The 26969-nt window shown below is 36.0% G+C and overlaps 6 protein-coding genes and 1 long non-coding RNA gene across 7 annotated transcripts; 1 reads left to right on the top strand and 6 right to left on the bottom strand.

Annotated features, from left to right (window-relative positions):
• Positions 1 to 323: 323 nt before the first annotated feature.
• On the bottom strand, positions 324 to 1899 carry LOC138126151 (retinol dehydrogenase 12-like). The gene is made up of 4 exons (XM_069041829.1): positions 1563 to 1899; positions 1192 to 1515; positions 825 to 1147; positions 324 to 778 (listed from the first exon to the last, which is right to left on the bottom strand). Exons 1-4 carry the CDS (start codon positions 1753 to 1755, stop codon positions 587 to 589), a joined length of 1032 nt encoding a protein of 343 aa, XP_068897930.1. The 5' UTR covers positions 1756 to 1899; the 3' UTR covers positions 324 to 586.
• Positions 1900 to 8732: 6833 nt separating this feature from the next.
• On the bottom strand, positions 8733 to 10484 carry LOC138126153 (retinol dehydrogenase 13-like). Its single transcript, XM_069041831.1, has 4 exons — positions 9771 to 10484; positions 9401 to 9724; positions 9034 to 9356; positions 8733 to 8987 (listed from the first exon to the last, which is right to left on the bottom strand). The coding sequence occupies exons 1-4, from the start codon at positions 9892 to 9894 to the stop codon at positions 8796 to 8798; spliced, it is 963 nt and encodes a 320-aa protein (XP_068897932.1). The 5' UTR covers positions 9895 to 10484; the 3' UTR covers positions 8733 to 8795.
• Positions 10485 to 10618: 134 nt separating this feature from the next.
• On the bottom strand, positions 10619 to 12186 carry LOC138126155 (retinol dehydrogenase 12-like). Its single transcript, XM_069041832.1, has 4 exons — positions 12047 to 12186; positions 11677 to 12000; positions 11310 to 11632; positions 10619 to 11263 (listed from the first exon to the last, which is right to left on the bottom strand). Exons 1-4 carry the CDS (start codon positions 12162 to 12164, stop codon positions 11072 to 11074), a joined length of 957 nt encoding a protein of 318 aa, XP_068897933.1. The 5' UTR covers positions 12165 to 12186; the 3' UTR covers positions 10619 to 11071.
• A 203-nt stretch (positions 12187 to 12389) lies between these two features.
• Positions 12390 to 14242, top strand: LOC138126156 (uncharacterized). Its single transcript, XR_011157659.1, has 5 exons — positions 12390 to 12522; positions 12581 to 13254; positions 13312 to 13424; positions 13486 to 13737; positions 13800 to 14242. It is a non-coding gene; the product is annotated as an uncharacterized lncRNA (long non-coding RNA).
• A 235-nt stretch (positions 14243 to 14477) lies between these two features.
• On the bottom strand, positions 14478 to 16126 carry LOC138126152 (retinol dehydrogenase 12-like). The gene is made up of 5 exons (XM_069041830.1): positions 15718 to 16126; positions 15517 to 15657; positions 15146 to 15469; positions 14779 to 15101; positions 14478 to 14732 (listed from the first exon to the last, which is right to left on the bottom strand). Exons 1-5 carry the CDS (start codon positions 15755 to 15757, stop codon positions 14541 to 14543), a joined length of 1020 nt encoding a protein of 339 aa, XP_068897931.1. The 5' UTR covers positions 15758 to 16126; the 3' UTR covers positions 14478 to 14540.
• Positions 16127 to 16851: 725 nt separating this feature from the next.
• Positions 16852 to 20294, bottom strand: LOC138126637 (retinol dehydrogenase 13-like). The gene is made up of 5 exons (XM_069042421.1): positions 19858 to 20294; positions 19657 to 19797; positions 19286 to 19609; positions 18919 to 19241; positions 16852 to 18872 (listed from the first exon to the last, which is right to left on the bottom strand). Exons 1-5 carry the CDS (start codon positions 19871 to 19873, stop codon positions 18681 to 18683), a joined length of 996 nt encoding a protein of 331 aa, XP_068898522.1. The 5' UTR covers positions 19874 to 20294; the 3' UTR covers positions 16852 to 18680.
• A 730-nt stretch (positions 20295 to 21024) lies between these two features.
• Positions 21025 to 22441, bottom strand: LOC138126638 (retinol dehydrogenase 12-like). The gene is made up of 4 exons (XM_069042422.1): positions 22082 to 22441; positions 21711 to 22034; positions 21344 to 21666; positions 21025 to 21297 (listed from the first exon to the last, which is right to left on the bottom strand). The coding sequence occupies exons 1-4, from the start codon at positions 22203 to 22205 to the stop codon at positions 21106 to 21108; spliced, it is 963 nt and encodes a 320-aa protein (XP_068898523.1). The 5' UTR covers positions 22206 to 22441; the 3' UTR covers positions 21025 to 21105.
• Positions 22442 to 26969: the final 4528 nt, after the last annotated feature.

Below are 26969 nucleotides of genomic sequence, written 5' to 3'. Positions count from 1 at the left end.
TTTTGTAAATGCGCACGCACGCGCCTACCAGGAAAAAATAGACTATAATTTTTTTTTTCGATCTCACGCTACTACTTGTCGATTTATTTTGTTTATTTTTATTAAATACAAATTGCTTTTCTGGCATAAATTTTGTTCATACTTTCTCAGAGATTAACTCACCTTAGCACTAAAGGAACGAAAAAATTTAAAAAGAGATGAATGAATAATATTAATCCAGCACGAACCAGTTCAAACATTTCGATTGTCCAATCTTCACTTATTATCACTTCGGAAGCAAGTTTTGCCTTTTTTAAATTTTTCATTTGTGTAAAAATGTCAAATTTCTAACTCGTATGCATTTTAAAAGGAGCGGCACAATCATAATGCAATGTTTACGTGCCGTGACGATTACATTACACGCAAACGCACACCAGAAATTGTGACACCAATTACATCACAGATTATTTCAGTTAACAAAAAAAAAAAGAAAACTAAAAAGCAAATAATAATATTTCTAAAAGATTTGGTCGTAACCACCACTCCCTCGTCTGGATCATTTATTTGTCAAAAATTGTATTACAATTGTTTAGAGAAGAAACTAAAGTTAGAGTTTCTCTTCTGGTGTCAAACCGACGTAAAACTCGGAGGCCTTCCAGATCTCTTTGCACAGTTCCTCATTGTACGTTTTCGAGGGCTTCCGACGAGGGACGCACTCCCCCAAAAATTCTCCTGTCATTCCCTCCAACTCTCGTGAAACTGCGGCGTGAACCAGCACTTGCGATCCTTCCCAAGAGTCCTAGAAAACACTCAGAAACTCCACGACACTTTTGCCAATTACTCACCCTCCCAAGAACGCATTGACTTAACCAGACAAACATCTGGAAGAAGACATTCCTCTGAACAGTATAAGTGTTAGTGAAGATTGACGTCTTGACCAACCCCGGATGGACTGAATTGACAGTAACACCAGTTCCTTTCAGCTTCTCAGCGAAAGTGTCCGCCGCCATGATAATGCTGAGTTTTGAGTTGCCGTACATGAAAAGTCTGTCAAAACGTTTGGGGTTTTGACAGTCAAAATTCAGATTTTTCAGCGACAAGTTATTGGTAAACGCGAGCAGAGAGCTAGTGAAGACTATTCTACCAGAAGCAGACTTCTTCAGCAGACCTAGAACCACACATGAAACTGTGAAGAAACGAAAGAATTCGTACCGATCAGCAAATGCGTCAGAAGGAAATGTCCGAAGTAGTTAACCTGCATCACTGGATGCAAACCGTCTCCGGTTCTGTTGTTTTTCGCCACCCCAATCCCAGCGTTGTTGATCAAAATATCCAACTTGTCTTCACTCTTCAAGATTTCCGATGCAAAATCTCGAACCGATTTGAGCGAAGACAAGTCCAAGTGCTTCGCAAAGACGTTAGGGTTGTTTGTGAATTTGATTATGTCGAGTTTTGAGTCCTCCATGTCTGTTACGTCCGCCATGATGATTTTGCAACCTCTTGACGCCAAGTTCAAGGCGGTCTGATAACCGATTCCTGACACCAAAATGTGATCATCTCTTCAAGAACATGGAAGAACTTACCTGAATTGGCGCCAGTCACGATCGCGGTTTTGCCCACCAGACATGCCGAACTTCTTGTCACGTAAAAAGCGAGGCGGCAGTGGAGATGGCACAAGAGAAGGAAGAGACAAATGACTGTAAACACTGCAACAATTCCGTATTGAAACAAGGTGGTGTCGGCAAATCCACATAGTTTTAGTGCTCTCCAAAACATCGAGATGAAATTGAAAGAAGGACGACTCACGAGATTTTGTTTTGACTGTGTTCAGTTAAAACTTAAAGCATTGTACTAAATGTCTTGGTGATGCAAGTCCAAAGGTAATCAAGTCTACAGTCTTAATCAATATTTGCAATTGGGCTAGTTTATAACATTACTTTCGCTTTTACCTTGAACGTACCAGTTATCTCCACTTTGTACATTTACTTTATTTTTTTAATATGTGTAAGTACAGCAAGAAAATATGGTAATCAACTGTTTTTGTCAGTCTGAGAGATCAAATCAAAGTATTTTACCGAATCTGGTGGTAACGAGAAGGTAAAAAAATTTAAAACAATGCGTTTGGAATTTAAAACCATTTATTTAATAAATAATAATGAAACAGCTATGCACAAAATTTAAGTCAATGGTCTTAGATTTGCTCGGATTATTTTGTAAACACACTGTATATCTATAGATTTAGATAGTCGTTTGATAAATTAATTAATAAAATTAACATCGATTATCAATTGAATGAATTTTATTTTTGTCGAGTGGAGTAAGGTCGACGAGATTTTTGAATGAGTAGAAATGTGAGGTCAACCATCTACATTTATTGTCTTTGTCTTTGAGAAATAAAGTCTATATACAGCGTCGTATACGCGCACGCTAGAAATCGCGACTTCTAATTAAATAAAATTGTCGAAATCTTTCACACTTACCTGGATATTGGTAAGGTACTATCGGTGGACATTAAAAGCGGACATCCAAAATTTGCTCATTGTGTCTCAGACTTTTGAATTGTCACTCAAAATTAAAATTGTCATTAAAGAACTGAACTTTAGCTTGATGTTTTTGACAATATGTCATAATTTTCATAACCTTATTTGTAAAAAGCCAAATTTACACAATGTATATTTTAAAAGAAATTGACAAATTTATTAAAATTTAACATAAAATAACATTTTTAATTTACAATGCGAAAATTTCCGATAATAATGCGGAATCTGGAAAAGTGCCCCGAATGCTTGCAGCGTTTCCACGTTGAATGGCAAGGGAAATCCTCTCAAAAAGGAATTTCTTAGATTTTGAATCCCCTGATTCCGCGATAAGTCGGTCTCCGATGACATTAATAAAATCTATTGTTTCTTTGCACCAAGGGCCTAAGGTTTCAAAGGCTAAACCTTTAAATATGTAGTTTGACGAAATAATTGAACGATATTTGTTATGTTTGCGTTTGCAAGCCATTTCAGCGGCAAAACCTGAGACTTCAGATGTTTTCAATACGTAACTGTCTGCAAGTGTATCTACGACAGTAACGTCCCAAACCAAAGGTTGACCTTTATTCCACGGTATTAAAGTCATCCCATCAGGGCGTTTTCCGTCATCACGAGATAGTCCGTTTGGTTCTAAAGTTGAATTAACATGAATAGAAGTCAAAGACCGGTTGATAATAGAATTAATTTCAGTGTGTCTTGAAAATCTACCACTGCTTTTGGAACAACTTAGACCGTGAATACCAATTTCATCAACTTTCGCATTGCATTTGCAAATATGAGGTGTACAAAGATTACAACCCAATCTTAAACCAATACAAACTTGGAAGGAAGTGTTATCTAAAAGAGTACCAATATTAGGAGAAGGTATTGCATGTAACCAAGATCCTGATTCTCTGCATTGCAAAGCCTTAAAACGAGCCAAGTCCCTAGATGAATTAAAGATTAAGTCATTGTCAATTATTCTTTTGATATTGATATTATCCCAATTCTTCTGAAATTGTGGAATTGTTGGTCTTTCGTTCTCATTTTCTACATCCCAGACTGCTAAAGCTTCATCATAATGGTGAATAATAAGCTCATTATCCTTTGAATTTAGTAATTGAGAAACAAGCTTTTTAACACCATGAACTGAAGATAGGAAAGCAGGGAGGCAAATATCGGAAATGCGGCGAATTCCCAGTCCACCAAATCTAATCGGTAAAGTGGACTGACACCACTGTAAATCAGTTAAACGTAAATTAAGTATTTTTTCTAAAGAAGACTTTAAAGAAGAATCAATGGAATTAACGTAATTAGAAAATTTCCAAAAAGGAGTTGTTCTTAATAAAAAATTTAAAATTTAACATAAAATAACATTTTTAAATAATAAAAAATTAAATTTTGGTATGAAAAGACAGTTCTTGATTAAGGTATAAGCCACGTGTCTGCTAAGAAATTCAGCTTTATTTAAAAGATTTTCAACTGTAATAATAGTTTTTTCGACAGTGTTTTTGAAGCCTTGGCCAAAGATTGGAGAGCCTAAAAGAGATAAACTTCCTCGGTCACAAATTTTAATACCTGGTGCTAAATTTTGAAATTCCTTTATGACTTTTAAATCTGTGTCTCCAGAACAGCTAAAGATCTCGCATTTGTTAAAGTTTAATTCAAGACCAATTTTTCTGGACAAATTGATAACTTTCTTAAAGTCGGACAAAACTACTTCTGGGTAATCAGCTAGGGTTATGTATATTTTTGAATTTTGACTTTATACAAATTTGATGCTTGTCCCAGTTTTTTATGTCCACCGATACTAGTACATTTCATAATTTTTTGATAATTTTTCACTTCCAAACAAATCCAAAAAAAAGTGAATTTATCCAAAAAGTCAAATTCTGATTTTTATACAATGAGGGAGTCTGGGCAGTCTGTTATTGTTATTTCAAAAAGTGTCAATGTAAATGCCCCTTTACCGTCATTATGATTGATATTTTCAAAAAAACTGTCAAATTAACATAAGCTTGGTTATGAGTAGCTAAGGTATGGTTTAGAAATTTTGACAACTCAATGACACATCTGCCCAGTTTTCCGTGTCCCCAATAGTACTCACCTACCCGGATTCACTTCCTATAATTATTTATACAGGGTGTTTGAAAATTGCTAGTACAAAAAAAAACTGTGGCATCTGGAAGCCCTAAGAAATCCAAGAAACCAATTTTTAATTTTTTAAAACAAAAGGGATAAAGTAACCCTATTCCTGCATATTCTACGCCTCAGGCGGGGCAATATTTTTTAAACCTTGGTAACCAAGCGTGATGATCGTAGTGATAATGAAGGACTATACAACAATATGAAAAATTTATATTTTTTTGCAAGATCTTGGCAACCACAGATTGACAGTTTAAGAACATCAAATTTTTTATTTCGTTATTGCTTAACAACGTGAAGTGTCTTTTTAAAATACCTTAACTCAGTGGTGCACTAACAATTTTGACCCAATTTTTAGTAATTTTTATCTCGAAAACTAGAGGATTTTTATTAGAATTTTCTTTTGCCGATGACTTCAACTCACCATCACCAATTACCAGGTTTTTTTTGTACTAGCAATTTTCAAACAGCCTGTATAATCAGCGGAAAAAACACTAATTAGATTTTGAATTAAGAGCAATTTTACCTTTTAATTTTGACAATCATTTTTATTTATGACCTGCTACTTGTGCTGTTGCAAATTTAGGTGACAATGGAAATTGTCAATTTTATAGCAAAGCTGTATATAAGAGGCTCAAAGACCCCACCCGGAGACCACCCGGAACCCACCCGGAGCCGAACCGGATGTCTTGACCAACCACGGATGAACTGAATTGACTGTAGTACCAGTTCTTTCAGCTTCTCTGCGCTTATCATCACTTCCGAAGCAAAATGGCGAATTGATTGGTGCAAAGAAGATTTCAGAATCGTAGCTATGTTAGTTTTGATTTTTTTAAATTTTTTAATTGTGTTAAAATGTCAAATTTCTAACTTGTATGTTTTTTGATAGGAGCGGCAAAATCATATGTCATATGCAATGTTTACAAGCCGTGCCGATACTAGTATAACTCAATTTCATATAAATGTGCATGTGCCATGAAAATCTGATTTTCTGTTGGTAGTAAAGCTAAAGCTAGTGACTTTGACTTTCAAAGTTGCTTGCTCTGCGCGAACCCGATTTGACTAATTTTTCAGTTTTTGTCCATTTTAACATTGCTGATTTCAAAAGCAATGTTACGTCTTTTCACTGATTAAATTAAAGTAATTCTTATTTGTTTTTGTCTTTGTATTTTTACCAAGTAAAGATTTATTGGATATGACCTTCATAAATGCGACTTTTGTAATGTAACTAAATTAAAGGTGCTTTTACAAATGCACAGCTCACTTGATGAACGTTTATATGAAATCAATTATACACGGAAATGCAACCCAGAAATTGTGGCACCTATTACGAGTGCATAACAGAATGTTATGGATAAGATGTGGTAAAATGTCTCCAAGATTTTGAAAACGTGGTGAAACAACAATTCTAACAAACTTTTGTGTTTTGTCGGTGTTAGCCACAAAATTTGCATTTTGCTGATTAACACAACGAATAATTACTCTACAAAAGACTGTGCTAATCTGGTGTCCACCAAACTGTCGAAAACAAATATTTTTATTTTTTACATCTCTAAAGAAAGAAAAGTGTTCTCGTGATTTTTCTTCTGTCCCAGATTCTTTCAACAAAATAATGCGCAACCCGCGCGGCAAAAACCACGAAATGGCACGGTTGATGATAAGAATCTTTACGCACAACTACATTACATAAATGTGTTTCTTTATATCTTGGTTACCATGGCCCTAAAGTTTGACATTGCATTAAGCAGGCTGTAAATTGTAAAGTAAGGCCCGTTGTTAAAAAAAACGCATAAAACACATAGCAACTAACATTTTTACTGCTCGCATTTTTTTTTCGAATTAAAATAGCTATTTATGCACCAAGGGCGTTACAACGATGATTACGCCCGGAGAACGATGAATCCAGCTCGAGGGCTTTAGCCCGAGAGATGGATATCGTTCGATGGGCGTAATCATTCGGTGACGCCGTGGTGCATACAAGATTTTATTTTTCAATATACGTGTTCTTAAAAAAAAAATTGGCATCTTTGCAATTTTGAATTGATGAGGAGGGCGTTATGAATTCATTACGCCCGCTTATTCTTATTACGCCCTGTATTATTCCCCGGTTGTTGTGGACATGTTTACGTATTTCGTATCCTAGGAGTTATCATGCAATTATACTAAAGTGAAAAATAAAAACCTAAATTTATTCTATGTGTTTGTTAATGCAATTGCGTAAAACGTTGTACGCACCTCAGGCCGTAAATAACTATTAGGCCCGGTTGTATAAAGCAATGTGAAGTCGTTGTTAAAGTTAACATAATGTCAAGCGATCTGATTGGAGGATATTTAAAATTTTATTTGAATCAGCCAATCAAATGAGCGGATTTCCGACTTGACGCGTTGTTAGCTGACACGATGTTAACTAATCTTTATACAACCGGGCCCTAATCTATCTCTGGATTGTCCTCTTTTTCATGTGAATAAAGTTTACCTCCATTAAGTATAGTTTTCCTATTTATAATTTGGTTTTATGGCAGTGCAATTGTAATTATTAGGGGTTGGGGTTGTGGTTTTGGCAATCGACGTGAAGATGTTGTAGCCTGGTCAGACAACAGGCTTCTTTTACAGCCCTAGGATTTATGGGGGTAGTTGTCTATTGTCGGGGTATTTAACTCGCTGGCAACAGGACTGGTAGTAAAACCAAATTAGAAATGGGAACACTATACCTACCTCAACATTATTTAATCGTGTCTTGTCTGATGGTGTTGTCATTCAAATCGTTCAAGGTCTAAGCTTAAAAACAACAATCGGAGATGTGAAAAAGATACTCTATAATAATTTTTGCAATTCATCGATTATAACATAATTAACTTTTTAAAAAAAAATCCAATTTTGTCCAAATACTCGTATAGCTTGTTTCTTAAATCCAGTTTCGTTCGTCGTTCGAAGTACAAGCAAAAAAAAATTACATCAAGTATTTATACTATTGTCTTAGCTGACAAATAAAATAAAATGGTTTGAATTTTTTGTCTTTTACTTTTATGTTAAATACACCTCCTACATTGCAAATTGAATTAAGACGTTAAAAAAACAGTAAACGGCTGTAGCCTCTTTATTATGATATACAGGGTGTAACAGAAATAGGTGCAATAATTTTAACTGGTAATAGAACTCGTCAAAAGGAACAACTTTTCTATCTACCATTTTGCCGAAAAACGATGTTTAATTCCAAAAAAAAAATTGGAGAGGTTTTTCAGTAAAATAACCCTACGCCACTAAATACTGCAATGGCTAAATGAGATCAGTGCTAATATGAAAAAAATGTCCATTTTTTCATCCAGACAAGGTGTTTTAACGCCGAAATCGAAATTCAAAGAAATCTACCTGTATAGCAAAAAATCCACTTCGTAAGAATCCGGTTGTTTCACGTTTTTAGGTAGGTTAGTTTTGGAGATATGAACGGTTTTAGGAAAATATTTCCTACTTTCTTTAAGCCATTAGGCAACGTTTTTCGCCAAAATGGCAGAGAGAAAAGTTGTTCCTTTTGATGAGTTCTATTACCAGTTAAAATTAATGCACTTATATTATAATTCAGAATAAATGGCATCTCGGTAGGCGTTGGAAATTGAAATTTACGTTGGCAGCAAGACCCTTGCTAATAATATCCTATTTTCGATGCTGTTGGTAACCTTCGCTTTTAATTTGGCCTTGATATTATCATTGGAATCGTTTTGTGTTTATTTTCTTGTTATAAGTATTTGGAATTTCCTTGTTTCATTTATGAAAAGTGTATTAGGTATTTGTTTGAGGGTTATCTCTGCTGTGGGTGAAAACCATGTCAAAATTATGTAACGCATAACCTCAGAATAAAGTAATGACGGTTTCACATGTTTACTAAATTTTTTGACATAACATAAAGCTCACTTTACAGAATCAACGCCTACCGCGATGCCACTTATTCTGAATTATACTATATTTCTGTTACACCCTGTATATCGCGATGAATTTTGCACCGCTAGATTCCACTCTTAGAGACGCCTCACTTGAGCAATAAAAATAACAGTGTTAAGTTATTGTTTTTGGGAACTTGAAATAACTAAATTAGTCTCTAGTTCTCTCGACGTCTTTATTTCAAAGAACGTTAATAATTTCATAGCACCGAGGAATTGACTACAATCGCTCTTCTGGTGTCAGACCGACGTAGATCTCGGAGGCGTTCCAAATATCTTTGCACAATTGTTTGTTATAGGCTTTCAAAGGTTTCCGCCTAGGGGCGTAATCCCCAAAAAATTTTCCTGTTTCGTTTTTTAATTCTCGGGAAACTGCAGCGTGAACCAATCCTTGGGATCCTTCCCAAGGGTCCTACAAAACACTTAGAAACTCCACGACACATTTGACAATTACTCACCCTGCCAAAAACGCATTGACTTAACCAGATAAACATCTGGAAGAACACATTCTGGTAGACAGCGTAAGTCTTTGTGAAGATTGGCGTCTTGACCAACCCCGGATGGACTGAATTGACTGTAACACCAGTTCCTTTCAGCTTCTCTGCGAAGGTGTCCGCCGCCATGATCATGCTGAGTTTTGAATTACCGTACACGAACTGTCTGTCAAAGCAGTTGGGCTTTTCACGGTCAAAATTCAGCTTTTTCAGCGACAAGTTGTTGGTAAAAGCGAACACAGAGCTCATGAAGACTATTCTACCAGCAGCAGATTTCTTCAGCAGACCTAGAACCACACATGAAAATGTGAAGAAACGAAAGAATTCGTACCCATCAGCAAATGCGTCAGGAGGAAATGTCCGAAGTAGTTAATCTGCATCACGGGATGCAAACCATCTGCCGTTCTGTTTTTTTCCGATGCCCCAATCCCAGCGTTGTTGATCAAGATGTCCAACTTGTCTTCGCTCTTCCAGATTTCCGACGCAAACTCTCGGACCGATTTGAGCGAAGACAAGTCCAAGTGCTTGGCAAAGATGTTGGGGTTGTTTGTGAATTCGATTATGTCGAGTTTTGACTTCTCCATGTCTGTTAGGTCCGCCATGATGATTTTGCAACCTCTCGAGGCCAAGTTCAAGGCAGTTTGATAACCGATTCCTGATACCAAAACCTGATCATCTCTTTAATAATTTGAATGTTTTACCTGAATTGGCGCCGGTCACGACGGCAGTTTTGCCAACCAGACATGAGGGACTTCTTGTAACGGTGACGGTGGGACGCATGTAGAAGTAACACAGCAGGAGTACAACACAAATTATGAAAAACATTGCCGTCTAAAATAACCTGTCGGGATACTGGAACTAGATGAAATGTGGTAAAATGACTCCAAGATTTTGAAAATGTGGTGAAATAACAGTTCTGACAAACTTTTGTATTTTGTCGGTGTTAACCATAAAATTTGCATTTTGCTGATTATCACAACGAATAATTACTCTACAAAAGACCTATGTTAATCAGGTGATTAAGAACGGTGCTAATTTGGTGTCCACCAAACTGTCGAAAACAAATATTTTTATTTTTTGCATCTCTAAAGAAAGAAAAGTTTTCTCGTGATTTTTCTTCTGTCCAGATTCCGATAATTACTTCAACAACACAATGCGCAACCCCCGAGGCAGAAACCACGAAATGGCACGGTTGATGATAAGAATATTTAACCTATCTCTGGATTTTCCGATTTTTCATGTGTCAAAATTTTTAGGTTATGTGTATGAAAGCGCCCCAAGAATAAAACACGGTAATGATTGTGCCAGAGAGTTAATTCACATAAACGCACACCATATATTGAAGTACGAATTGTACACGTGAGATTTTTGGTTAAAATTTTTCAATTTAAAATCTCTCTTGGGGTGTTAAATTGACGTAATTCTCGGAGAGCGGTTCACTTGAGCTATAAAAATAATATACCAGGACATTTTTTTAACCTTGAACATAGCCCATACTTATTCCCTATGTTCAGTTTTAAAAAACACAGGTCAATGCAGGTATGTAATTGTAATCACGTAACCAAGGTAACGAAAATAAGTACTTGACAGTTTAACAGAATGGTCAAGTTGTTTGAAAAAGAAATACACATAATGCAGTTATTCTATGCCAATCAGAGCATTAGAAATGTGAGTGACATTTCCAATGCAACACATGATAGACCAATTCCATCAATCGGAACAATTTTAAACATTATTTCAAAATCTCTGGTGTTCGGTATAGTTGGTTGCATAGCAACTCAGAATCCATTGATTGTGTTTTTTAAAATTGAACATAGGGAATAAGTGTGGACTATGTTCAGAGTTAAAAAAATGTCCGGGTAGGTATTCTTGAATCTTCAATTAGCACACAACAGAGTTAAGTTATTGTTTTTGGGAACTTGAAATAACAAAATTAGTCTCTAGTTCTCTCGACGTCTTTATTTCAAGGAACGTAAATAGTTTCATAGCGCCGAGGAATTGACTACAGTCGCTCTTCTGGTGTCAGACCGACGTAGATCTCGGAGGCGTCCCAAATTTCTTTGCAGAATTGTTTGTTATAGGCTTTCAAGGGTTTCCGCCAAGGAGCGTAATCCCCAAAAAATTTTCCTGTTGCGTTTTTCAATTTTCGGGAAACTGCAGCGTGAACCAATCCTTGGGATCCTTCCCAAGGGTCCTACACAACACTCACAAACTGCACGACACATTTGACAATTACTCACCCTGCCAAACACGCATTGACTTAACCAGATATACATCTGGAAGAACACATTCTTGTAAATAGCGTGAATCTTAGTGAAGAGTGGCGTCTTGACCAACCACGGATGGACTGAATTGACTGTAACACCAGTTCCTTTCAGTTTCTTTGCGAAGATATCCGCCGCCATGATCATGCTGAGTTTTGAATTACCGTACACGAAATGTCTGTCAAAGTAGTTGGGCTTTTCAAGGTCAAAATTCAGCGTTTTCAGCGACAAGTTATTGGTAAAAGCGACCAGAGAGCTCGTGAACAATATTCTACCAGATGGAGACTTCTTCAGCAGACCTGCAACCGCACATAAAACAGTGAAGAAACGAAAGAATTCGTACCGATCAGCAAATGCGTCAGGAGGAAATGTCCGAAGTAGTTAATCTGCATCACGGGATGCAAACCGTCTGCTGTTCTGTTGTTTTTCGCCGTCCCAATCCCAGCGTTGTTGATTAAGATGTCCAACTTGTCTTCGCTCTTCAAGATTTCCGACGCAAAATCTCGGACCGACTTGAGCGAAGACAAGTCCAAGTGTTTGGCAAAGATGTTGGGGTTGTTTGTGAATTCGATTATATCAAGTTTTGACTTCTCCATGTCTGCTACGTCCGCCATGATGATTTTGCAACCTCTCGAGGCCAAGTTCAGGACAGTTTGATAACCGATTCCTGATACCAAAATCTCATCATCTCTTTAATAATTTGGATGTTTTACCTGAATTGGCACCGGTCACGACGGCGGTTTTGCCAACCAGACATGAGGGACTTCTGGGGACGGTGGGACGCATGTAGAAGTAACACAGCAAAAGTACAACACAAATTATGAAAAACATTGCCGTCTAAAAGTACCTGTCGGGATACTGGAACTGGATAAGATGTGGTAAAATGTCTCCAAGACTGAAATTCTGACAAACTTTTGTGTTTTGTCGGTGATAGCCATAAAATTTGCATTTTGCTGATTACCACAACGAATAATTACTCTACAAAGGACCTATGTTAATCAGGTGATTAAGAACTGTGCTAATCTGGTGTCCCTCAAACTGTCGAAAACAAATACCTATTTTAATTTTTTACATCTCTAAAGAAAGAAAAGTTTTCTCGTGATTTTTCTTCTGTCCAGATTCCGATAATTATTTCAACAACACAATGCGCAGCCCCCGCGACAGAAACCACGAAATGGCACGGTTGATGGTAAGAATGTTTAATCTATCTCGGGATTTTCTTCTTTTTCATGTGTCAAAATTTTTAGGTTATGTGCATGAAAGCGCCCCAAGAATAAAACACGGTAATGATTGTGCCAAAGTGTTAATTCACATAAACGGACACCATATATTGAAGTACGAATTGTACACGCGAGGTTTTTGGTTAAAATTCCTCAAATTAAAATCTCTCTTGGGGTGTTAAATTGACGTAATTCTCGGAGACGTTCCAGACATTCTTATACAATTCTTTTGGGAGGACTCAGAGTGGGAACACTCATGAATTGTATTATTAAAAGTAAAAGGCCATAGCTTCTTATTACACTACATAGTACATATCGCGATGAATCTTCCACCTTCCACCGTTAAATTTCACTTTTAGAGGCGCTTCACTTGAGCTATAAAAATAATGTACCTATAGTCTATTTTTTCCTGGTAGGCGCGTGCGTGCGCATTTACAAAATCCTGCAACGAAATGCGACTTTCCTATTGGTTACTTTATTTTTCTACTTACACTAGAGAAATGTGCAATATTACAGTGTTCTGTACTGTCAATCAGGTCCAAGCTGCCATTTTTGTTTCAGCGTGTCTTAGTTTTCCTTTCATGTTTTGTATGTATTTTGTGTTGTGTCCGTTTATTTATTAAAAAAACAGTTCTTAGTTCTTAGAGTTTAAGAAGTTTTTATATGTCAACAAGATGTCTTAATTTCGATCACCAAACGGCGTAAGTTGGATTTATGCTAACATCAAGTAACAGTTTTTTATTAATGCATATTTATAGCAAATTTCTCACAAGCCGAGAAAGAAATGATCGTTAAAGTATTTCGAGGGATCTCCAAGGATTTTGCCGAGTTAACCGAGACGGCTCAAATGGAAAAATTGCAGATTATACTGGTATTGATTTCTGAGGTTTTTTTTTGTTGTATCACTTGTGTTGTATTACTTTGTGTTGAAGGTTGTGGATTTAGAACCATTCAATGATACTTGGCGGAAGAAAAGAAGTGTGGGCAATTACAGGCACCGAAGAAACCTGATAGGAAATGGATGAACATCAAAAATATCTCATTCGAAAAACAGTGCACTCATTTTTCTCTGCAAACAGAATTCCTACAATTGATGCTGTGTACAGGGAAGTGCAAAACAATGAAGAAATTCCAAACATCAGTCGTTCTAAGCTTTATAATGTTTTACATGAATTAAAATTCAAGTAAGTGCATACATTGTTTTCAATTAACTGTAAACATTGAAATCTATGTTTATTTCAAATAGCACAAATAACGAAACAGAAAAAGCCTGTTAATAGAAAGAGAAGACATATCTTGGTGAAGAAGATATTTACGGGAAATAAAAAAAATACGCCAAGAAGGGAGACCTTTTCTCTTGCAAGATACATGGTTATTAGAAATGATTGTAGTCGAAGCAGGCCTTGTCCATGTTATGAAATTTTTGCCGCTTTCATGTGAACTGATAATTATTGTCGATGTCACTGTAATTTTTTTTAGGTGAAAAGTGCGGTGTTGATTATTTTATTTTTTTTAAATTAACGATTGAATCCAAAAGTATCGAGTTGTTTTGTACCCAATTTAACTCCTGTGTGTATAAAATAAAAAATGTTGTACATACTTATAATATTTGTTATCAATTTTTTCACGAGTTGATTCATAAACTTTTTTGTTTACATTTTACAAATTATACAAAAATTAAATCAAACATGAGTTTTAATCTGCAACCACAAATACTGATCTCCCTAGATAATATGCAACCAAAAATACTAACAATTCCTGCATCCTGCTAAAAATCTTAGCTATGTGATTCTACCTTTCGGAGATGCGCACGCACGCGCCTACCAGGAAAAAATAGACTTTAGGTAGGTATCCTTGAATCTTCAATTAGCACACGACAGTGTTAAGTTATTGTTTTTGGGAACTTGAAATAACTAAATTAGTATCTAGTTCTCTCGACGTCTTTATTTCAAAGAACGTAAATAGTTTCATAGCACCGAGGAATTGACTACAGTCGCTCTTCTGGTGTCAGACCGACGTAGATCTCGGAGGCGTCCCAAATATCTTTGCAGAATTGTTTGTTATAGGCTTTCAAGGGTTTCCGCATAGGGGCGCACTCCCCAAAAAATTTTCCTGTTGCGTTTTTCAATTGCCGGGAAACTGCAGCGTGAACCAATCCTTGGGATCCTTCCCAAGAGTCCTAGAAAACACTCAGGAACTCCATGACACATTTGACAATTACTCACCCTGCCAAGAACGCGTTGAGTTAACCACATAAACACATCGTAGAACATATTCTTGTAAACAACGTGAGTCTTAGTAAAAAGTGGCGTCTTGACCAACATCGGATGGATTGAATTGACTGTAACACCAGTTCCTTTAAGCTTCTCTGCCAAGGTATCCGCCGCCATGATCATGCTGAGTTTTGAATTACCGTACACGAAATGTCTGTCAAAGTAGTTGGGCTTTTCACTGTCAAAATTAAGATTTTTCAGCGACAAGTTGTTGGTAAAAGCTAACAGAGAGCTCGTGAAGACTATTCTACCAGCAACAGATTTCTTCAGCAGACCTAGAACCACACATTAAACTGTGAAGAAACGAAAGAATTCGTACCGATCAGCAAATGCGTCAGAAGGAAATGTCCGAAGTAGTTAACCTGCATCACGGGATGCAAACCGTCTGCCGTTCTGTTTTTTTCCGACGCTCCAATCCCAGCGTTGTTGATCAAGATGTCCAACTTGTCTTCGCTCTTCAAGATTTCCGACGCAAAATCTCGGACCGATTTGAGCGAAGACAAGTCCAAGTGCTTGGCAAAGATGTTGGGGTTGTTTGTGAATTCGATTATGTCGAGTGTTGACTTCTCCATGTCTGTTACGTCCGCCATGATGATTTTGCAACCTCTCGAGGCCAAATTCAGTGCAGTCTGATAACCGATTCCTGATATCAAAATGTGATTATCTCTTCAAGAACTTGGAAGAGCTCACCTGAATTGGCGCCCGTCACGATCGCGGTTTTGCCCACCAGACATGAATTACTTCTTGTTATAGCGATGGCGAAACGTAAGTAGAAAGCGAGCAGCAGAAGAACGACGCAAAGAATGAGCACGGTTCCCGTGAGAAATTGAACTAATAACAACAAATAATCAAAATCACAAAAATATGTGTAACTAGCAAATCTGTACTAACCCACGAATTGAAGCATTATAAGATGGCGTGAAGACAACATTCAGCAAGTAACAACAAGTTTGTTCTGTTTTCTGGTGGTCAGACAAAATTGTTAATACCACTATTTTTTTTAATCGTGTCATTCAAATTATTCAGGGTCACTTTACATAAAAATAACAATCGGAGATTTGGAAAACAAACTCCAGGTCAGTTCTTTATTTGTTTTTTTTTTTCAATGTATCAATAACATAACTAACATCTTCTTTTAACTCCAATCTGTCCGAACATACTCGTAGCTTGTTTGTTAGATCCGCTTTACTTCACGGAAATATTTAAGTAACTACCTTCTAAGGGAGTCATTCACGAAACTCGGTATCTATAGGGTTATTCTAGATTCTAAATGATTGTAGTCGAAGCAGGCCATATTATGAAATTTGTCACTGTCACTATCATTTTTTAGGTGAAAAGTGCGGTGATGAGGATTTTATTTATTATTTTTAAATTAACGATTGAATCTAAAAATATTGAGTGGTTATGCAACCAATTCTAAAAATATTGAATTATTTTGCACCCAATTTAACTCCTGTGTGTGAACGGTGTGTACTCACTTATTCACATCATTTTGATGTTTTTTATACGGAGCGGCAACCATAAATTTTACATTCAATTTTTACGCCTACTTGGACTACAATCATTTAAAATAACCCTGTATTTGCCGTTTCGTTATCGATTTGCAAATTATCTGAGTTAGGTGGGTACAGTTGGTTGGAAAAAAAAACGGGAAACGGAAATTTTTCTAATGTAGGTAAATTTAGTTTTGTCCATTTGTCAATTAATTGTCTAGTTGACAATATCTATCAAATAATTTTAAAAAATGTCATTAAATTTTGACGTTAATTCTCTCGTAAGAAGGTTTCACACTATGAAAAAATTGTAAAAATGTGTCAACTTTATTCTGACAGTTCTCGCTTTTATTGCAACAACTGTACCTACATCAAATGTATTTTGTTTTAGCTGACTGTGTCAACAAATAAAATAAAATTGTGTGAATTTTTTGGTTGTTACTTTTATGTTAAGGACACTTCGTGTAGGTACTCCAAGATCAACTAAGTTTAACATCTAGACGCTCAACAGTGTAATAAATACAGCGTGATGTACAATGACTGTTGGCAATGAAACAATTGAAAAATATTAGTGTTTTTCCGTCTCGTAGTTGACAGACAGGATGTTTTAACTTGATACATTTAAAAAAAATTAGGTTATGTCGGTTATGTAACAAGGAAGACAGCAGCTGGCACTCGGTAGCAGCCAAGATACAATAAATGTTGAAAATGTAAAGTGTAAAAACCATTTTAATAAATAAACTATCACAAAAATGAACCTTTGATGGTAGATTTTAAATTTGCCTGTCAACACAACAACAGAAATAAGTGCTACGAGACAGTAATTTATTTATATTTAGGTAGTATTAATTTATTTAGGTTGTTTATTTTTATTAAATACAAATTTGCTTTTTTATCATAAAGTTTGTTCATTATTTGTGAATTTAACAAGCGAACGAAAGATGACAAAAAAATTGAAAAAGAAATGAACGAACACGGTTCAAACATTTCGATTGTGTAATCCTTAAATTATCATCACTTCCGAAGCAAATGGTGGACTGGTTGGAGCAAAGAACATTTCAGAATCGTAGCTGTGTTAGTTTTGCCTTTTTTTAATTTTTCATTTGCGTAAAAATGTCAAATTCCTAACTCGTATGTCTTTTAATACGAGCGGCACAATCATATGCCAATACTATAGTAACTTTTTATCTGCTTCGCCCACATAAATTGACCAATGAGAATCAAAGCCAGATTCAATCTGTATAATTTTTTATCACATTTGCCACGTAAAAAACTTAAGGTTAGAATTTTGCTGTCAAGTCCACAATTATTGTTTTAAAAAATAAAATGTCATTAAGACAATTCGAATGTCAGAATTTTGTTTCTGTGTAAATCAGTTCGTCTTAACAACCTATTTGATTGGTAACTAAGAAAATGTAATGGGCGGGGCAGATAAAATGTTACGTTGTCCTTAGTACACATAAAGGAAAGGCACACCAAAAATTGTGACACCAATTACATAACAGATTGTTTCAGTTAACAAAAAAATAATAATAAAAACCAAATAATAAATTTTCGTCTCAATCCTTTATTTATCAAAAATTTTATTACAATTATTTAGTACTACCAATTGAAAAAACTAAAGTTAGAGTCTCTCTTCTGTGGTCAAACCGACGTAAGTCTCGGAGGCCTTCCAGACCTCCTTGCGCAATTCCTCATTGTAAGCTTTCGAGGGCTTCCGACAAGGGATACCTACACTCCCCAAGAAATTCTCCTGTTATTCCTTCCAACCAACCACCACTTGGGATCCTTCCCAAGGGTCCTAGAAGGGATGTCCAACCACGAAATGGCACGGTTGATGACAAGAATGTTTAATCTATCTCTGGATTTTCCTCTTTTTCATGTGTAAAAATTTTTAGGTTATGTGCATGAAAGCGCCCCAAGAATAAAACACGGTAATGATTGTGCCAGAGTGTTAATTCATATAAACGCACAACATATATTGGAGTACGAATTGTACACGCGAGGTTTTTGGTTAAAATTCTTTAAATTAAAATCTCTCTTGGGGTGTTAAATTGACGAAATTCTCGGAGACGTTCCAGACATTCTTATGGGAGGACTCAGAGTGGGAACACTCATGAATTGTATTATTAAAATAAAAGGCCATAGCTTCTTATTACGCTACTTATCTTGATGAATCTTGCACCGTTAGATTTCACTTTTAGAGGCGCTTCACTTGAACTATAAAAATAATATTTTCTTGAATCCACAACAGTGTTAAGTTATTGTTTTTGGGAACTTGAAATAACTAAATTAGTCTCTAGTTCTCTTGACGTCTTTATTTCAAAGAACGTAAATAGTTTCATAGCACCGAGGAATTCACTACAGTCGCTCTTCTGGTGTCAGACCGACGTAAAGCTCGGAGGCGTCCCAAATATCTTTGCACAATTGTTTGTTATAGGCTTTCAAGGGTTTCCGCATAGGGACGCATTCCCCAAAAAATTTTCCTGTTGCGTTTTTCAGTTGTCGGGAAACTGCAGCGTGAACCAATCCTTGAGATCCTTCCCAAGGGTCCTACAAAACACTCAGAAACTCCACGACACATTTGACAATTACTCACCTTCCCAATAACGCATTGACTTAACCATATAAACATCTCGTAGAACACATTCCTGTAAACAGCGTAAGTCTTAGTGAAAATTGGCGTCTTGACCAACCCCGGTTGGATTGAATTGACTGTAACACCAGTTCCTTTCAGCTTCTCTGCGAAGGTATCCGCCGCCATGATCATGCTGAGTTTTGAATTACCGTACACGAACTGTATGTCTAAGCTGTTAGGCTTTTCACAGTCAAAATTAAGATTTTTCAGCGACAAGTTGTTGGTAAAAGCTAACAGAGAGCTCGTGAACACTATTCTACCAGCAACAGATTTCTTCAGCAGACCTAGAACCACACATGAAACTGTGAAGAAACGAAAGAATTCGTACCGATCAGCAAATGCGTCAGAAGGAAATGTCCGAAGTAGTTAACCTGCATCACGGGATGCAAACCGTCTGCCGTTCTGTTTTTTTCCGACGCTCCAATCCCAGCGTTGTTGATCAAGATGTCCAACTTGTCTTCGCTCTTCAAGATTTCCGACGCAAACTCTCGGACCGATTTGAGCGAAGACAAGTCCAAGTGTTTGGCAAAGATGTTGGGGTTGTTTGTGAATTTGATTATGTCGAGTTTTGACTTCTCCATGTCTGTTACGTCCGCCATAATGATTTTGCAACCTCTCGAGGCCAAATTCAGTGCAGTCTGATAACCGATTCCTGATATCAAAATGTGATTATCTCTTCAAGAACTTGGAAGAACTCACCTGAATTGGCGCCCGTCACGATCGCGGTTTTGCCCACCAGACATGAATTACTTCTTGTTATGGCGATGGTGAAACGTAAGTAGAAAGCGAAGAGCAGAAGAACGACGCAAAGAATGAGCACGGTTCCCGTGAAAAATTGAACTAATAACAACAAATAATAAAAATCACAAAAATATGTTTAACTAGAAAATCTGTACTAACCCACAATTTGAAGCATTATAAGATGGCGTGAAGACAACGTTCAGCAAGTAACAACAAGTTTGTTCTGTTTTCGGGTGGTCAGACAAAATTGTTAATACCTCTATTTTTTTTAGTCGTGTCATTCAAATTATTCAGGGTCACTTTACATAAAAATAACAATCGGAGATTTGGAAAACAAACTCCAGGTCAGTTCTTTAGGTATTTGTTTTTTTTTTTAATTTATCAATAACATAATTAACTTTTTTTTAATTCCAATCTGTCCGAACATAGCTTGTTTATTAAATCCACTTTACTTCACGGAAATATTTAAGTAACTAAGGGAGTTATTCACGAAACTCGGTATCTAAAGCTCGATAAGGCATTGCAAATTCAAAACCATGACAACTGATATTGTTGAAGCATTGTAAAGTTGTCTCAAGTTGCAAAAACCCACTTTGCATTTGCAACAACACTTTTATGGTATTACTCATTTGAAATTACTTTAAAACTGTAGGTACTTATATGGAAAATATTCAATCCAAACTAAGATTTTCTGGTCCCTTTGTGCTTTTATTTGGTTCAAAAATATGAAAAAAATGCTGTTGCAAATGACAAGTGTTTTTTTGCAACTTGAGTCAACTATACAGGGTTATTCTAAATGATTGTAATCGAAGCAGGCCATGCCCATGTTATGAAATTTTTGCCGCTTTCATGTGAACTGTCAATTTTTGTCGCTGTCACTGTCATTTTTCAGATGAAAAGTGCGGTGATGAGGATTTTTATTTATTATTTTTAAATTAACGATTGAACCTAAAAATATTGAGTTGTTTTGCACCCAATTTAACTCCTTTTTTATACGGAGTGGCAGCCATGACTTTTACATTCGGTTTTTACGCCTACTTGGATTACAATTATTTAGAATAACCCTGTATTTGCCGTTTCGTTAACGATTTGCAAATTATCTGAGTTTCGTGAATGACCCCCTTAGTAGTTAGGTGGGTACAGTTGGTTGCAAAAAAAAAAACGGGAAACAAAAATTTTCCTAATGTAAATTTGGTTTTGTCCAGATAAAATGTTACGTTGTCCTAGACTAGTAAACGTAAAAGCACACCAGAAATTGTGACACCAATTACATAACAGATTGTTTCAGTTAAGAAAAAAAATAAAAATAAAACAAAAACCAAATAATAATTTTTCGTCTCGAACCTTTATTTATCAAAGATTTTATTACAATTGTTTAGTACCAGTTACCAACTGAAAAAGCTAAAGTTAGAGTCTCTCTTCTGTGGTCAAACCGACGTAAGACTCGGAGGCCTTCCAGATCTCCTTGCGCAATTCCTCATTGTAAGCTTTCGAGGGTTTCCGACAAGGGATACACTCCCCAAGAAATTTTCCTGTTATTCCTTCCAACTCTCGTGAAACTGCGGCGTGAACCAGCACTTGGGATCCTTCCCAAGGGTCCTAGAAAACACTCAGAAACTCCACGACACATCTACCAATTACTCACCCTCCCAATAACGTAGTGAATTAACCAGACAAACATTTCGAAGAAAACATTCTTCACAATAACGGAAGTCTTAGGGATGAGTGGCGTCTTGACGCACCACGGATGGACTGAATTGACGGTAACACCAGTTCCTTTCAGCTTCTCTGCGAAAGTGTCCGCCGTCATAATCATGCTGAGTTTTGAGTTGCTATACGTGAAATATATGTCAAACAAGTTGGGGTTTGGACAGTCAACATTCAGATTTTTCAGCGACAAAGTGTTGATAAAAGCGAAAATAGAGCCCGTGAAGACTATTCTACCAGAGGCAGACTTCTTCAGCAGACCTACAACCACACATGAAACTGTGAAGAAACGAAAGAATTCGTACCGATCAGCAAATGCGTCAAGAGGAAATGTCCGAAGTAGTTAACCTGCATCACGGGATGCAGACCGTCTGCCGTTCTGTTGTTTTTCGCCACCCCAATCCCAGCGTTGTTGATCAAAATATCCAACTTGTTTTCGCCCTTCAAGATTTCTGACGCGAAATCTCGAACCGATTTGAGCGAAGACAAGTCCAAGTGCTTCGCAAAGACGTTTGGGTTGTTTGTGAATTTGATTATGTCGAGTTTTGACTTCTCCATGTTTGCTACGTCCGCCATGATGATTTTGCAACCTCTTGAGGCCAAGTTCAGGGCGGTCTGATAACCGATTCCTGACACCAAAATGTGATCATCTCTTCTACAACTTGGAAGAACTCACCTGAATCGGCGCCGGTTACGATCGCGGTTTTTCCAACTAGGCATGAATTACTTCTTGTAACACGCCTAGTGAGGCGTGCGTAGAGATAACTCAAGAGAAGAAAGACACAAATAATAATAAACATTTCGCACGACAAATTAACAGTAGGTAAGCTTTAAAACGTGTTATAGGATGTTTTAGAAGCCGATTGCAAGTTCAGAAATACAACTTTCGCAACTAACAGTCGGAGGACAAGTTGAATTGTGACGTCGCTGAATTTTAAGTCGCTAAATTTGAAGCGAACTCGATTGCATTTCATTTTGTATTCTATAATTTTTAATTAAAATAAATTATTTTTACTGGCAGTTTTGTTTCTTTCTACTGGAGATCTAATTGGCCCACGAAGAGGCTAGGTCTTAATTAATTACAAACACTGAGTTTTTAATATGTATAGCAAAAAAGGATTAAAAATAGACCCAAAAAACTATAGAGGAATATGTTTATTAAGAAATATCTTAAAATTATTTACAAGAGAAAGAAAATGAAAACGCAAATTGAAACGAGCGAAAAATATTAAGATTTTCGACCAAACAGGTTTATAATGTATGCAACATTTATATACAGCATGAGTCAGCTAAAACAGGTCAGTCGTATAAAACAGAAACTAAAGAATAATTTGAACTTGTTGTGGTAAATTTAATGTGTGGTACACTCTCATTGTATGCACATTTTTTTAGGATTCTATGATAACCCTATTAGGCATACGGATTCAAATCCATAGATGACTCGCTTACAAATTAATTTGATCGCTCGATATTAATTAAAACAAGACGGCAGAAAAAATGTTTGAAGTGAAAACTTCTTTAGGCGCACCACATACATTTAATTACTGGGCAGTGAATTAGTTTCATGCATCACGTTTCCAGCTGGCAGCGTCACGTTCGGGGCAAGCTAAAATCTCGGGAGTCGAGTTTAGCGGAGCGAGCGAAAAACAATCAACTGTGCGTCACTTGTCAATTTTAAATTTTCATTGTACGTGTGTTGTGACCTGATTGACCTCAGTGCAGATTAGGAGGAGGAGTAACTGTATATACATATATACAGGATATTTCACGAATGATAATAGGCCTGACGTAATTTAAAATGCAACCCACACTATATTTCCGAAAAAAGCTGGCTACTGTCATTAATTTAATTTTTGAAAATGTATTGTGGGTTGAATTTATTAACCCGTCAGGCGCAGTATCACTCGTGAAATTCCCTGTATAGTTTTATACAGGGTGTCCCAAAAATGGCGTACTAACGGTGCACTACGGTGTAGAAGAGACTACCGTAAACGTCAGAAAAATGTTAAAAAAATTCTATTGGACTTATTTGCTGATTTGGCGGTCTTTGAAAGTGGCTCTTAACAGATAAATTATTTCAAAATATATGTATTAAATTGTCATGACAGCTACCTCTAATCGTACATATTATCATAAAGTACAAGATTACTCACTACCAATATCTAATCCTGCATAATAGAGAATTTAGAAGCTTTGGAAATCGAAAAAATTATTTTAAATCCACTACGGTAACATTGCATGGTGATGTTGTACGAGTACATCTTTGTTTACATTGTATTACCGTTAATAATAATAATAATAAAAATTGATTTTTTTGTCTGAACATTTTTTTCCATATTTTTTTCGTGTACATTTAAACATCCTCGATACGGTAGTAAGTAGTTAGTACGCCATTTTTGGGACACCTGTATAATATAAACGATAAAGACACGACAAATATTTGTAAGTTTACAGATGAATATAGGATTTAAATACGTAATTCTCAATTATATGGCTTCAACAATTCATCTATTGGAAAAATTTGGGTACCAAAATGTGAAGAGGAAAATGGACAAACCACGACCTGCTGTATTATAACCGGCCTGTTCAAAAGTGTAATTTGAGTGATCCCCGCAGAGCGCTAGTGTACGGGCGCTTTTTGGGGATATTATTCATCTTAAGTTTTTGTCACCGAGAGTTTTTCTCGTTCAAACGACATTCGAATTTAAAATAAAAATTAAAAAATACAGTTGTATTCGGTATTGTTTTAGAAAGAAAATATGAACTTACTGGACTCAATCTTAACTCTAAAATCATGTCTAAACATATTTTTCCGCATTTTTATTCTTTAGAAGCGCCCGTACTGTGGCGCCCTCATCGGCGAAAATTGGCTCTTTCCCGGAAACATTTTCGCAATGCTTTTTTAATGAAATGAACAGGCCGGTTATTATACAGCAGGTCGTGGGACAAACTATTATAATACAGGTTTTTTCAAATCCCTACCATCTTTCGGAGGAGATGTAAAGCTGTCGGTCCCGGCTACTACTTAGTAGTGGTCGTTAGGTTATGTTAGAGGCGCTTGCGCGACCTGAAAACATCTAGCACTTGGCCTTAGCCAGAAGGTATACGATTATTTATTTTTACAGGGTATTGGTACTCCTATGAAAACTTGTGTTGTGTTCAATATCATCGTCAAGAAATTAAAACTTAAACATTCAAACCTAACCTCACCAATTTTGAAATAGTCTAAACGCGGACGTATAATATTTGCAGTTTCTATTGAAAAATACAGATTTTTGATTTTTATTAAAAAACAGCATTGGATTTAATAGTTATTTATGCACGATTAAGACCTAAAACCCTAACATTTAACAAAAATTAATAAATAAATGTCTGCCCACACCACGGGATGTTTGCAACGCGTAGTGCTCCCATCAAATTTTTAGTTTTGCGCGTAACCTTGGGAACAGTGAAAACACCCGTACCTATTTATGCCAATTGCAATTTTCGGTTATAAATTCATTAACGAAATGATAAACGAGGATGAGAAAGCGGCAGAAATGAGTGTCCAGTATCCCTATTCGGGATTAGGTAATTTAAGGCTAATCGGGATGACCAAGTGTGCGAGAGAGATAAAGATATCGGAAAAGTATTTAGCGTTTTTTAAAGAAACGGTATGACCGATTTTCAATTTTTAAACTGCAAGTGTCCTAAAATATTACTTCAAAATGCTGCAACGTTTTACTTTTTTTATTTTTGATTCCATTAAAAAAAAAATTTTTTTTTCTTCGTTATTAAAAAAAAAATTAAAAATCTGCTCAACGGCGCATGTGGGGGCCAACTTCTTAATGGCAAATCTTTTTTTATTTTTAAATTTTGACAAAAAATAACGCCCGAAACAGAAATATACGTTTTTCTTTGACAATCACATACCGACAATATTAATAAAGTACAATAAAGATAAGATTGCACTCTTGCATAGGAAAAAAAGTGGAAATACAGGGTCATTATAAATTATTGTAGCCGAAGCAAGCCATTCCTATTATACAGAGTGTCCCCAAAAAAAAAAGACGAGCCCATAGCTCCCTTATTTATCGGAGGATTTTAATTATCTTTACACCAAATTAAATGGTTGTTAATAGGCTACAAAACGGCTTAATAAATTCACGTATAGCTCCAAGGGCTTCAAGACTAAACTGTCAAAATATTTTTTTTCAAATGGGATTACATACTTTTTTTTAGTAATTCTGATAGAGATTTTAATTCTGAAAGCAACAATGTATCACAAGTATAACTTCACATAAAAAAAAATAACACTAACTTTTGAAACAAATGACGAGCACCAAGCGAAAAGCTATCAAAATGCATTGCGTTACAATGTAATAACCAAATTAAGGTAGCTGGAAAAACAAATGACAAATAATAACATGTGGGATTGCGCAAATATGCCGCCAATGTTTAGCGCAAAATGGAACATAGACGATAGTGGCGTTTTTTACATTTTTTTGTGTGAATTTTTGGTATTTAAGTGTATACTTGTGATACATTGTTATTTTCAGAATAAAAATCTCTATCAGAATTATTAAAAAAAAATATGTAATCCCATTTGAAAAAAAATATTTTGACAGTTTACCCTTGAAGCCCATGGGGCTATAGTTGAATTTATTAGGCCATTTTGTAGCCTATTAACATCCATTTAATTTGGTGTACAGATAATTAAAATCTTTCGATAAATAGCGGCGTTATGGACTCGTCTTCTTTTTTGGGGACACCTGTATGTTATGAAATTTTTGCCGCTTAACTGTGAACTGTCAATTTTTGTCACTCTCAGTGTTATTTTTTAGGTGAAAAGTGGTGAAGAGAATTTTATTTATTTATTTTTTTTTAAATTAACGATTGAGTTGTTTTGCAACAAATTTTACTCTTGTGTGTAAACAGTGTGTTTTCACTTATTCAAACCATTTTGATCATTTTTTATATGATAATTTATGTGATAATTACTGTAAAAATGATGAATAAAATGTTACTTGAATAATATGTGTGAGCGTATTTTATGACTCTATAAGATACGTTGCTATTGACGACGTGTCTTATAGAGAAAAACGTATTTTATGGGAAACATAAGGTGTGAGCTCATATGCACCATAGAAACAGTATAAGATATTAGTGTTAGAAAAAAAAAAATAATTCTGGATTTAGGGAACACATTGGTAGTTGAAGTTCAAAAAGGTATATTATTATACTCATGTCATATCGTGAGGAAATTTCTTAACATTGACACAGAACATAATACAAAACAAAGTCAAAATGCGGAGGCGAGACGCCGGTAATGTTGATAAGCACTGCACTATTACTTGATAGTAATATCAAATTGCCGTGCCGCCGGGTGGTGGAGGGTTAAGGAAATTAATTCATTTTTTGTAGTGGGGCACTGTTCTATTAAGAAAATGCTGGTGATAAAGGCGAATAGCTGGCTGTGTATTCTTGCCACACTCAAAATACGCTTGTAGCATGTTGGTCATTTCATTTTTACTCAAAGTTATGACAAATGCAATTTTTTACAGTCTAATAACTTGTCAAATTAC

Source organism: Tenebrio molitor, chromosome 3, assembly GCF_963966145.1.
Source record: "Tenebrio molitor chromosome 3, icTenMoli1.1, whole genome shotgun sequence".
NCBI lineage: Eukaryota > Metazoa > Arthropoda > Insecta > Coleoptera > Tenebrionidae > Tenebrio > Tenebrio molitor.
This window is presented reverse-complemented; position numbering and strand designations above follow the sequence as displayed.